The following is a 12,491-nucleotide window of genomic DNA, read 5'->3' on the forward strand; positions in this document are numbered from 1 at the left end:
AAGTTCCCTGAGACGAGTGGAAGCATCAGTCTGGGCAGAGTGAGTTTGAGTTTTGAAGCGTCCTCTCTTGTGATCCAGGTGTAGCTCTCCTGTACAGACCTGGCTCTTTAAAAACAAAACAAAAAACTAAGCAGACTTTCCTTATTTAAAGAAGATTGGCTGTATAGAAGCGGATGTTATTGATCGTATAACACACGATGGAAAAACTTTCTGTCAATGGGCTTTTCTTTTTTTCAAAGCCTGAAAGTGTCACTATTTATAATTGATAATTGAAGGACGATGGTCATTTTAAGTACATTTGAGATAAAAATGAACAAAAAATTACTCAAGTTTCTGAGACAATTTCAAGGTAAAAATGCATGTTAAAATTACAGAACTACAGTTGGCCTTTTTCATTTTCGCAAAGACTTGTGGCAGATGTGCTGAATGACCCTCTCATCTTTAAATTTTGTGATCGCTGATTTATCAACTATGAGATTCAACTTACCGCTTTGGCCCGAGGTCACCACGGGTCCTGAATTAAGACCATTGGAAGTAAAATATACTCCTATGAAATATGATTATTCAATTTGAATTACGGTCAAATTCTAGCATTTAAAATTCAGTTTAACCTGTTGGAATTGTTCAAACTCGTTTTTTACTGACGGGACATGCAGGTCACCAGAGGAGAAAGATCAAGTGCAGATTTAATAATCGTGAATGAAATGTCATGATGAGTTGTACAGATCTGGGAAAGGATTACACCGTGTCCATTTATACTGCTTTATGAGGTCAACGCAACTGTTTCCAAACAGAAAATATTAACTGACAACAGTCACATATTCCCATTAAGACTCGGTCATACTTTATTATATGAAGGAAAAATGATCATCGAACTGGAATTTGGTTGCTCTTAATTTATAATAAATTCTAAGTGACTTTCCAAATCAAATTAGGTGAAAATGATTGACAGACAACTTAATTAAATGTCGTTCTACAATAATTGTGTTTCAAAACCAATAAATTAAGTTTCAAATGACGTTTAACTCCAGTTTGAAGATTTAAAGTTTCTGTTGGCACAAGGTTTGTGTTTGGTCCCATCCTGGGGTCAGAAACACTTTTTTTTTTAGGTCGGTGGTAAAGAATTTGGCTGAATATCTGGTTACTTATTTTATAAATGAAAAAGGCTGCCGCCATTGCAGGAAGCCCCCAGTCTTTCACAATGATAGGACAATATATTTGACAGCTTCACATAATTCAGGTTATTATTTTTTTTCTTGCATATAATTGTGCTTATTTCGAACAACATTTTCTGAGGTAGAATTATGACCGCATTACAGCAGTGAAAACTCCTGGAGATCAGACGGGTTCTCCAGGCTTAAAAAAATATATTTAAGAAAAAATTATAGGACGCTTTCTGAAATCGAGAGCAGACATGGGGAAATGCTCATCGCTTTAATTTATGTGTTGAGGGGGTCCTGGCGTGTCCTGAGTGTCTTCTATCTTTTTGAGTCATTGTAAAATAGTACAAATAATTTAACGATTACAAATATTTGGCTATTACTCCTCTATGGCTAATCATTCACACTGACATGTAAAATAATGTGCAGGGAAGATTTCATAGTAACTCTTCTCACCTGTAACTTTTCATCATATATGGATTCTGGATAAGACGCCACCAAAATATCTCCTGTCCATACGGTGGTCTCACTACTTCTGAGCGTCTGTCCCTCAGGGCTTGTGTTCTTCCAGTGTTTTAAATTTGGCTCAGTCCATTAAAAACAATCTCCTTTTAATAACTAATGCAAAACAGTGGTTTAGAAACATCCTTGTTCTACCATTCAGCCAAAAGAAACATTTACTTACTCAATGTTAAATTATATAACTACTTTGTTGGTTATTTGTTATTAAAACATGTTAAAAAAAAAAAATTAAAAAAAAAAGGATTTAACCATTGTCTTCATACAGTAGCTACTTTACCAGGCTGTAAACAACCAAGATGCTCAGAAGAACCCTGTTGCCTTTCTTATCGCGTTAAACAGAAATAAGATAATCAAGTATGTTTCTTGTTTGTGGTGCACCGGGCAGGAGACTGCTCAGGGGGATTTTACCGCTGCTCTGTGATCAAAACCTTCATGAAAGCAGCTTTTTCAGGACGCAAGCAAAAACTGCCTTATTTACAGGAAGATCATGGTTTAGTTTGTTTTTTTAAATACTCAAGTTTCTGTGATGGCTTTTGAACCTGCCCCGGTAATGGGCTGGCTGATCTCACTCCACACGGACAGAATCTCAACGAATCGGATTAAATTGGAGTTAATTTTTTTTAACGCTCACTCACAGCAGCTTGATATAAATGTCTGATGTATCACAGGGGCACTTTTATGTTTGTGAATTGCATTGATTTGTATGTTTTTTGGGGGGTTTCTTTCAATGGGCTCTTGAATAAAGATTGTAACAGTTTTGTTAATCTGTTTGTGGGGAAAGACTTCAAATTGTACAGCTATGTTTGTGTCAAATGGAATAAAGAACAGTTTAGGTGAAATGTAATAAAGAATTTTAAAGCTGAATTCATAATGAAATGGAAACTGTTTTCTTTCATCATATAAAATGCAGGTCTTCATGCATTTGTCAAAATGTTTTTATTTTTATTTAGTTACATAAGATTAGTGTTTGATTGCTATTGGGTGTGTTTAAGTTGTCAGTGTGTTCCTATGATAAAATGGAACTGAAGAACATGGAGAAAAAGTTATCTTACATTTATAGAATTGTACTAATTTGCAATTACAGGTGTTAAAGGGTTTCTGTAAAAGTACAAACTATTCTTTACACAAGCTACTGGGAGTATTGGTAACAAAGCAAAGAACATTAACAAAAGAAAAACTTACACTGTATTAATTTGTTTCATGATCAAATATTGCAATATATTTTTCTATGGTAAAAACATAATGCATATTCAAAACGTTAATTTCAGAAGGAGCCAAGCAAATATCTACTAGATGATTTTTTTAAATGTTTTTCTAACATTGAGTGGCTGACTGTAATCTTGGTGTTCTCTGCTCCTAACCTCTGAATGAGACTCCTATGGAAAGCCGTTTGTGCATTTATTGGATATCTTTCATATCAAGCTTAAAGTCCATGTAAAGCTCTTTGTCCTCACTAGTAAGACCATTTTCTGCACACAGTAGAACTACTAGGGCACACTAGTAGGATGAGTGCATCTTACTAGTATTGTTTTTTCCACTACTAATGCCAATACTTTTGGCCTACTAGTGTGCAATCAAACCTTACTAGTAAACTACTGTGCTGCACTAGTAACACTACTAGTACCAACTAGTAGCCATGTGTCACTCACTAGTAGCCTCCTCGACTCTACTAGTAGTGCCAAAATGCCCACTAGTAGCACGAGTGTCCACTAGTGGTACTAGTAGGGTGTGTTTTATCTTACTAGTATGACTAGTAACGGCAAGGATGCCCACTAGTACTACTAGTGAGGTGCAAAATGTCCACTAGTAGCACGAGTAGACATTGTGGGCCTCACTAGTGCTACTAGTGAGGTGACAAACACCTCACTAGTAGCTCACTAGTGCTACTAGTGGACATTTTGCATTTTGCTTGATATCAAGGAGATCAAATAAATGCTCAAACGGCTTCCCATAGACTCGGGTATTTTGGTGTAAACAAGAGGCATCATTGATCTCTGTGCAGTCTGGCTCCACTCTGGACTGGGGGGCAGTTTGGCGCATGCGCAGCTCGCGCTGTGTCTGCGTGTCATGCTGAACGCTTCGTCTGGGTAGTCAACATGTCCACCGCTGCGGCTCAACAAAACAATAACGAGGACCCCGGGCTTCACGGTATGTACCACCCCGAGCGCTCCCCGCCGTCTCCCACGCCGAGTCTGCCTCGTCTATTATTAACTATCGGGTTTGGTCCCCGGGAAATTACTGCAGTGGCAGATTTATTGCAAAAGTTATAACGGAGATGGAATTTCCTCGTCTTCTGGGCTTGGTGGGGGGAGGTGGGGTGCTGGTTGACGTCACTGCGGCATAGCCAATAGCGTCGCGGTAAAAGTTTGATCGACGCGCCTTAAGCCAATCACTCACGCAAAGTTGGCATGGGGCGGGCTCAAGCCGAAATGAAAACAAGTTTCGGACAAAAGAAATTAATATATTTGTTTTTGTTTTGTTTTTTTTTCTTTTGGCGATGGCTTCACTCTCTTATCGTGTGGATTGATAACTATATAACAAGTTTCAGCCTTTTTATGGAAAGATCGATATCAATTGAAGCCAAAGATGGGATGTTTTCCCCAGTGGCTGCAGACAAATGGCCTTTAAAAAAGACATTAAAGATACTGGGAGAGGTGTTTTCATCTTCGATTTGATAAACAGTTTATTTATGTGTTGACGCATTTTCTAAAGTAGAGAGACGAGACGTGTTTGGCTTGATATGTGAGCACAATAGCAGCTGGAACAGCGACATGTCTGGGCAGACAGCGCTCTCCACAGTTATGCAAGAGCTCACGTCGGAGCAGCATACATGACCTATAAATCTTTAATCGGCTGTGCATACACCCTGTCCTCATGGCACGTCATCTCATTTCGTTTTGAAAAGAGCACAAAACAAAAGACAAATGGGCCTCCCGTGCTGTCACAAGGCTGTACCGTCCTGCGCTCCACCAAGCTTGCAGGTTTTGGAGGATTACATAAGTCCCGCCTGTCTGGGAAGAAAAAAAAAAGCTATTTAGTGGGGCAGTGGCACAAAGACATTCATGCAATTATGCATGCTCTGCACATGCATTCCACTTGAATGCAAAGTGTCTGCAGTGTTTGCAATGTAGGTCATCGTGTGTTTCTGTGTGGTAACGTCCAGGGTTGCACTTTTAAGAAAACCAATCTAATTTCCCTTGTTTTTGTCTTCTTGATCATAATGTCTCCAAGGCTCCTGGGTAGAGCTGGAGCTGAATGGAAATACACGTGCTGGGGGCCGACAGCCGGACCTGCAAATGATTCCCGCTGCAGACCAAATAAATGCAAATGCAAGCATGAGTCAAATGCTGCAAACTTTGGAAGTGGTGCCTGAAAGTGATGAAACCCTTATTGGAGGATTAGAGCATGTGCCTTCGTCCTCTTCTATCCACAATGGAGACATGGAGAAGATCCTCCTGGATGCACAGCATGAATCCAGCCCAAGTAACTCCTCCTGTGACAGGTAGGGATAATTCCTCCTATTTGCAGTCTAATGTTACACTTAAAAAAACCCAAAATAAGCTTATTTTTATTTTGCTTTTTCAGTCCTCACAGGCCACCAAGTCCAGAACAGGACGAAGGTCAAATAACATTTGACGTAGACATGTCCAGCCCAAGAGGTAGTCAGGTAAAACCACATCTCTCACAAGATTGTTGAGCCCTTCATCAATTCTTTCTATTGTCTTAAGGGTTTGTCTTTCCATTTGCAGTCGGAGGAAGACGGTCTAGAGAAAGATGAAGACATCTTGATGAACAAAGAATTAGATTGGGTAGCTGATTGGTCCAGCAGACCAGAAAATATTCCACCAAAGTAAGTAAGAAGGTCCTGTCTGTGTTCATTCTGGAATGTCACATTTGTTCAGAAATAGTTTTGCAATAACTTTGGTGGTGGATTTCTCTGCTCAGGGAGTTTCACTTCAGGCACCCCCGACGTTCAGTGTTGCTCAGTATGAGAAAGAGTGGAGTCATGAAGAAAGGCGGCGTCTTTTCTCCTGAGTTCCTCAAAGTTTTCATTCCTTCCTTGCTCATCTCACACATCCTGGCTCTTGGTGTCGGGTAAGTTCAGTATTCCTGTTCACGTTTTCAGTGTGCAGGAGTGTTATACTGTGTGTTTGATACATTTGGTCGGCAGGGTTTTGGTTTTCCAGGTGATTTTCATAACCCAGATCTATGACCTGGGACATTCGCGAAACAGCGAAAGACATGTAAATAATTCATTTCCAAATATGCACAACTGTTTTTGGCCCCAACGGAAGCCGAATCTCAAGGTATTTTTGGCATTACATGAAGAAATAGAATAATCTGAGCTAACCTCAAACTCAGTTTCCAAATGTTTGCTGACATGGCACATTTTCTACATGGAATATAACTTCACCAAAACAAAAAAAGTAACTTGAGCTATTTTCCATATGTTCATGCTGACATGCCAAAAGAAATAGTCTGCACTCTGGTTCTGAAGTGAGGTTAAGTTTGTTTGCAGCAATGACATTGTTACACACCTTGAGCAAACACGGAATACACCCTGGACAGGTCAGGCATCCATGACAGAAGAAACACGGAGAGACTTGCAATCATAATTTAAAGTCACAGATTAAACCTAAATAGAAAGTATCAAGAGGGAACACACTGGGATAACAGCTCTCATATTCCCAGCTCTGAGGCGAGATTGTTTACCGCCACACCTCTCGGCAGCTGCACAGATACCGACTCTTCAAGTATTTGGTTTGTTCATTCTCTCTGCTGTCATACTATAAATGTATTCGCTCTGGTATGTAATAATAACAATAGCACATTTTATTCATCAGCCCCTTTCAGAACACTCAAGGTCGTTGGAGCTAATGAACACGTTGAAAAACAAGCAATAAACCTAGTTACAACAATTAAAAACACACAGAGTGCCGCTGGGGGAGAAGATGTGGAGGAGGTGTGTGTATTTATCTATAGGTAAACAGCAAATCCTACAAGTTAATTTACATACACATATCATTATGTGTGTGTGTGTGTGTGTAGTTTTACTCACAGCAGGATTGCTATTGCAACAACACCTCATCAGAAGGGTAAAACTAACCTGGGTGAACAAGCCACCGCTTGGTGAATTCTGCTTCACAATGATCGGACGAGCCGACGTGGAAGGATCAAAAAGCGATATCGCGACAAGATTTTCCTGTGGTGTCAGTGGCAGCTACACAACAATTACAATCACAGTTGATAAAGATTGGGAGAGTTGCTATAGTGGTTAGCACGTTCACCTCACAGTGCGAGGACCCCGGTTTGAATCCGCACATGGATCTTCCCTGTGTGCAGTCTGTACGTTTTGTCCTGGCTTCCTCTCAAAATCTGAAGGACATATATGTTATGTGAGTTGGTGACACTGAAAGCAACTATATGCGGTTGTATTTTGGGGCGTCTCGGACAACAAATTGTAACTTAAAATCCAGTTGTGTGATAATTGTCTGACTCTTTCTGACTTTTTGAAATGTTAATGCCACATTCCCACTACACCGGATGACTACTTTCAGTATTTCTCCATGGTTTCCCAAGTTTTTAGTTGTATTCCCTTCTTGATCTGGTTCAATTCCATTTTCTTTCCAGAGTGTACATTGGGAAGAGAATTGCTGCAGCTGCCACCAGCTCCTACTGAATAGCAAACGAAGCAGTGCCTGGATGTTCTCCTGTCTCCCAAGTCCTCGACCACCCTCCTGTAGTCCTCCCCCCCCCCCCCCCCCCCCCATCTCTTTCTCTCTCTCTCTCTCTGCATCTATTGTACGCCCACCTTTCCTTTCCAGTCAACATTAAATTATGTCACATTGTAGATGTAGTCCTACACCTGATGTAATGTGGTTGCTCTCCATCAGACCTCGACACAGGGTAACAATGTGCACACAGTTGTTACCAAGTTGACTCCAGTAGAAAACAAACTGTGTTCAGGCTGGAAAATGTTTGTCATCCCATTGAGCTCCAAAAAGATGTGACAAGGATTTGATGTACAGTGGCTTCAGGGTTGAAGATTCTTTTTTCTTTTCTTTTTCTTGATGTTCTGTTACAAGAAATGTGGTCTTATTTCTTCTGAGCTGCATTGCCCCTCCAGCTCCAAAGCAGACAGAGTGTATTAAAGAGTAATGTGTGCTTTATCTGCACTATTGACTAATTTAATTGGCTCTGGCAACAGAACTGACTTTAATTGCCTTAACTTGACAAGTTTAACATCCAAGGTGCAGCAAATTAAGCAAATTAATGATGCTGCACTGTTTGTAAACTCTGCATATTTTTTAAAGTAGAATTTATATCACGCTGACCCCAGAGGGTTTGTTTTTTTAAGCTTTGAAGGTGGAAAAGTTTAAAAATGTACCTTGTATGTAGCCGCAGAGTTTTACAGTGAGGGTGTTGGAGTTTATAGTGATAGTGAAACGCTAGGCCAGAAGGAATCATACCAGGCCATATGCTATTTAATTATTTTGCCTACATATCTTTGTCTTTAACACATAACTTAGCAGAAACGGCGAAGTGCCAAATTTCTATCTTTCACCACTGCACATTGGTGAATTATCTTTGACTGTTTGTTTTTTTTCCTTTTTTTTTTTTTTTTAAATTCTCATGTTTTAGGTATTTAAAAATTGAGATGTGAAAAATAATTTAAGCTGTGATCTGCCCCATGTAAGAGACACCTACTCCACATTGTATACTTTGTTTATACATTGGTATTAATGCATATTATATCCTATGCATTGTGGCTGTGTAACTATTGTGTCATTGCTGTTGTTTGAACGCTGAAGCTTCAGTGGCAGAAACTACCACAACCACCACCACCACCACAGGAGAGCTGTTTGAGTTCAGTGGGGCCTCAGTCCAGAGTGTTACCTGACTTTCATTCCACTGCAATATTTTCTTACAAGAAAGATTCAATAAACAGCCTACGGCGTCTATGGAAAACCATTTGGAAAGAATAGAAGAAAATGCATGTATATGTATATGGATGCTGATTGGCTGACTCGGTGATGTTTGTGAATGGACGCCATCATTATCCCCTATGAGGAATCACAGGTGAATACAGAAATACATGTGATTGCACCTGATTTTAATGAACAGACTGTTATTGAGCTTTTCTGGAGAGATTGTTGATGAAGCCTGTGAGACACAGGCGTGCTGGAGCAGGTAGACCATGACACCATGCGGGACATGTGTCCTCCAGGACCAGGATTTGAAATATACAGTATTAGGAGAACTGCTTTGGAAGCATTCAACATGCATAAAGGATTTAACTTGGTGGTTTTCAAAGTGTTGGGTGGGTCATCCCTGGTGGTCAAGTGGGTGTTGTTCTTCTGCATATCCAATACTTGCTATTTTTGAGGTGGATTGAAATAAAAATAAAGACATGACAAATGTACAACAAACACAGCATTTGTTGTGTCTTGGAGACAAATTAATAATATTAAATGGGCTGTTGTATGAAACTACAAGTGCACATGCTTTGTACTGCAACGGCTATTATCAGTAGTATCTTATAATATGAAAAATCTCAACAAAAGTAGAGCATTGATTCTTGGATTACTATATGGCGTGAGACAAAAGATGTCCAACTTTGTGTGAGGAGACACACTCACTAACACTTTGAAAACCCAGATTGTTAAATCACGATGAAACTTGTACTAACTCAAAAACTGTACCCGATGTCAGAGCACACTTGTGTACAGTTGATCTGTGTGCAATACAGAACATTTTTGGGGATTTCAATAAAGTTTGTATTGTGGGCAGTCACTGATATATAAATATATATTAGCGCAAAGAGGGAAGTGAGAGCTCCATTCAACATAATACAGTATTTACATCATAATTAGACGCTTCAGGCACATATTGCGCAGTAAGCACTGTGTAAGCTAAACAGTTCGTACTGACTACAGAAGCCGAAACCGAGTGAAGTTGATGTCTGCTGGCAAAATCTCATTAACATCTGAAGTGGCATGGCAAAAATAGTGAAGAATGAGTGATTTCGGTATTTTTAAGAAGGGTTTTAAATGCAATGAATCATATAAAGTTACAATACTCGTGTGGCAAGTAGCTGTGGTAACGTAACAAAATCAATAAAAAGTGAAAAACTGAACGAAAAGTTGCTGTTTGTTCATTGAACAGTTGAAGATGTGTTAGTGCAGTTTTATTCACTATTAATCCATTTCACACACACACAGACACACACACACACACACACACACACACACACACACACACACACACACACACACACATACTAAAGTGTGGTCTGATGTGCACCATCACGTCACATTTCTCAAACTGTTAGACTTGGCATTGTTTATTACAAAGCACGCCAAGGTCTGGTTAAAGTCAGGCATTATTTCATCAGTGCAAGAATCTGGCAGTCTGATTCTTTATCACAGAGTGGATTCATTTTGAAACAATGGCCCCCTGGGTACAGACATGGACAAGACTCTTGCTTGTCAGACACAAGGCCATGATGCCCAGAGACATGAATGAACCACAAACTTTGCAGATCCAACTTAAAATAGGCTTCAGAATAAATCTGAACTGCAAATTGACAGATTAGTAAATAGAAAAGAAGTTTGTTTGACTACTTAACAAAATGTAATCGCTTGAAACGGTGAAATGTCAGCACAAAACCTTATTAAAGGATGTCACTTTGTTTTTGTGTTCATTCCCATGGTGACGAGATGTCAAAGATGTTTACACCAAATTTTGCTCTTTTTTTTCACATTGCAACTGGATTGTTAGTGAGAACTATTGACTGTAACACTTAATCAACACTGATATTCACCCACAGCCTTCAATTTCATCAGTGTATTGAAAGTTGACCTTATTCATGTATAAAAAGTATTTTCTGCAATGGTGACATGGTTTCATAAATGTTTTTTAACCTAGTATTTATGTAATTCAGATTAAATTTGATCAGCAGGTCAAAATGGTTTTCACTCTATAAAAACCTTTTCAACTAGTTATAATGTACTTGGTGTATGTTTAAATGTATATCAAATCAAATCAAATCAAACTTTATTTATATAGCACTTTTCATGCAAAAGGTTGTTGCACAAAGTGCCTCACATACTATAAAAATAAGAATTAAAACGCACACACATCACACACACACACCACCAACCCCAACTGCCCGTATCAAAATATAAAAAAACGGATGATCCAGGAGAGAAAACACCATCCAAGGGGGACGGCCACATCGAGAGGAGCCACAGCCTATAGCTATGGGGGGCCCCAACCCAGCAGGTCACCACTGTCAGTGAACCACAGTGCTGAGCTCCCACCGCTGTGGCCAGAGCGGTCCCCAGGATGACGCCCCCAACAGGCAGACCAGACTCAGCTCCCGATACAGAGGGCCCTCATGAGGAGACACTGGGGTAAAATAAATAGGAGCTTATGAAATGAATCAATAAATAGAAATAAGTGAAATAGTAAACCAATTAAAAGCTAAATTAAAAAAGTGGGTTATAAACCTGCTTTTAAGAACACCAAGAGTCTCTGCGGCCCTGAGGCCCCCCGGCAGAGTGTTCCACAAAGGTAGGCCATAGTGACAGAACGAGGCCTCACCATAAGTCCTAGTCCTGACACTAGGAACCCTTACCAGGCCGGTGCCAGAGGACCTCAGGGGCAGCGAGGGCTCATATTGTAAAAGCAATTCAGAAAGATAAGGCCCAAGACTATTAAGACATTTAAAAACTAATAATAAAATCTGAAAATCAATCCTGAAATGCACGGGGACCCAAGGCAGTGACTTTAAAACAGGTATAATGTGCTCCCGTCTTCTGGTCTTTGTCACTCGTGCTGCTGAATTGTGGAGCAGCTGAAGGCTGCTGGTAGTTTTCTGGGGAAGACCAGAGAGTAGGGCATTGCAATAATCTAAGCGACTGGAGATAAAAGCTTCTCTCTCTGGCCTTCAGGACCGATAACTAAAACCTCAGTTTTGTCTTTGTTGAGCTGGGGGAAGTTGTCTGCCATCTATGACTTTAAATCTAAAATACAATGGCCCTGTGTCATCAGGAGACAAAGCAATGTAAAGCTGCATATCATCAGCATAGCTGTGAAAGCTGATGCCATGTCTCCTGATGACGCCAACAAGCGGCTGCATTTAAAGATTTAAAAAGTGTTGGACCTAAAATTGAACCTTGGGGAACCCCATGCTTGATTTTAAGGGTTCTTGAGGAGCAAGTATCCATGCTTACATAAACCTTACGTGAACCAGTTAAGAACAGTGCCAGAGTATGCTACCAGGGTTTGATTGGGATCTCTTTCCTTTATAAAGTTCACAGAGTTAATTGTGAAGGTTGTATTTTGCAGTGCCATTAGGGTGGACTGAATTATATCAAGAGATGTTTTGAATAATGTGCCTTCTTCCTTTAAACGCATATAAAGTTCATAACAGTGGTTTCATTCCTAATTACAATAATAAAAACAATGTAGGCTTGAGTCTGGGACTGCAGATTACATATTCTCCCTGTGCAAAGCTCCTCCAGTTTCAACAGTCTACAAATATGTAATTTGAAGCAAATTGATGATTTTGAATTACCCTTGGTGTGAATGTGTTTACCCTGTGATAAACCTTAGGTGGGATTGACTCCAGCTTGAATTGAAAAACACCGAATGGAAGATGGACACTCCTGCAGGAAGGTTCAATACACTTACAGATATGTCAAAAGCTTTTAGTGATAATCGAATCTTTCCATTGCATTAAAATATGAGCACCCGTCCATGTTTAATTGAACAGGCTGTGTTTTTACTAGTTTCATCCCAAAA

General features: G+C 39.8%; 1 protein-coding gene across 1 annotated transcript; it reads left to right on the plus strand.

The window, feature by feature from the left end:
• The first annotated feature begins 3,717 nt into the window (after positions 1-3,717).
• On the plus strand, positions 3,718-9,817 carry bnip3la (BCL2 interacting protein 3 like a). The gene is made up of 6 exons (XM_080466743.1): positions 3,718-3,830; positions 4,914-5,184; positions 5,268-5,349; positions 5,432-5,532; positions 5,628-5,777; positions 7,314-9,817. Exons 1-6 carry the CDS (start codon positions 3,779-3,781, stop codon positions 7,360-7,362), a joined length of 705 nt encoding a protein of 234 aa, XP_080322869.1. The 5' UTR covers positions 3,718-3,778; the 3' UTR covers positions 7,363-9,817.
• The last annotated feature ends 2,674 nt before the right edge of the window (positions 9,818-12,491 follow it).

Source organism: Lipophrys pholis (assembly GCF_963383615.2).
Source record: "Lipophrys pholis genome assembly, chromosome: 7".
NCBI lineage: Eukaryota > Metazoa > Chordata > Actinopteri > Blenniiformes > Blenniidae > Lipophrys > Lipophrys pholis.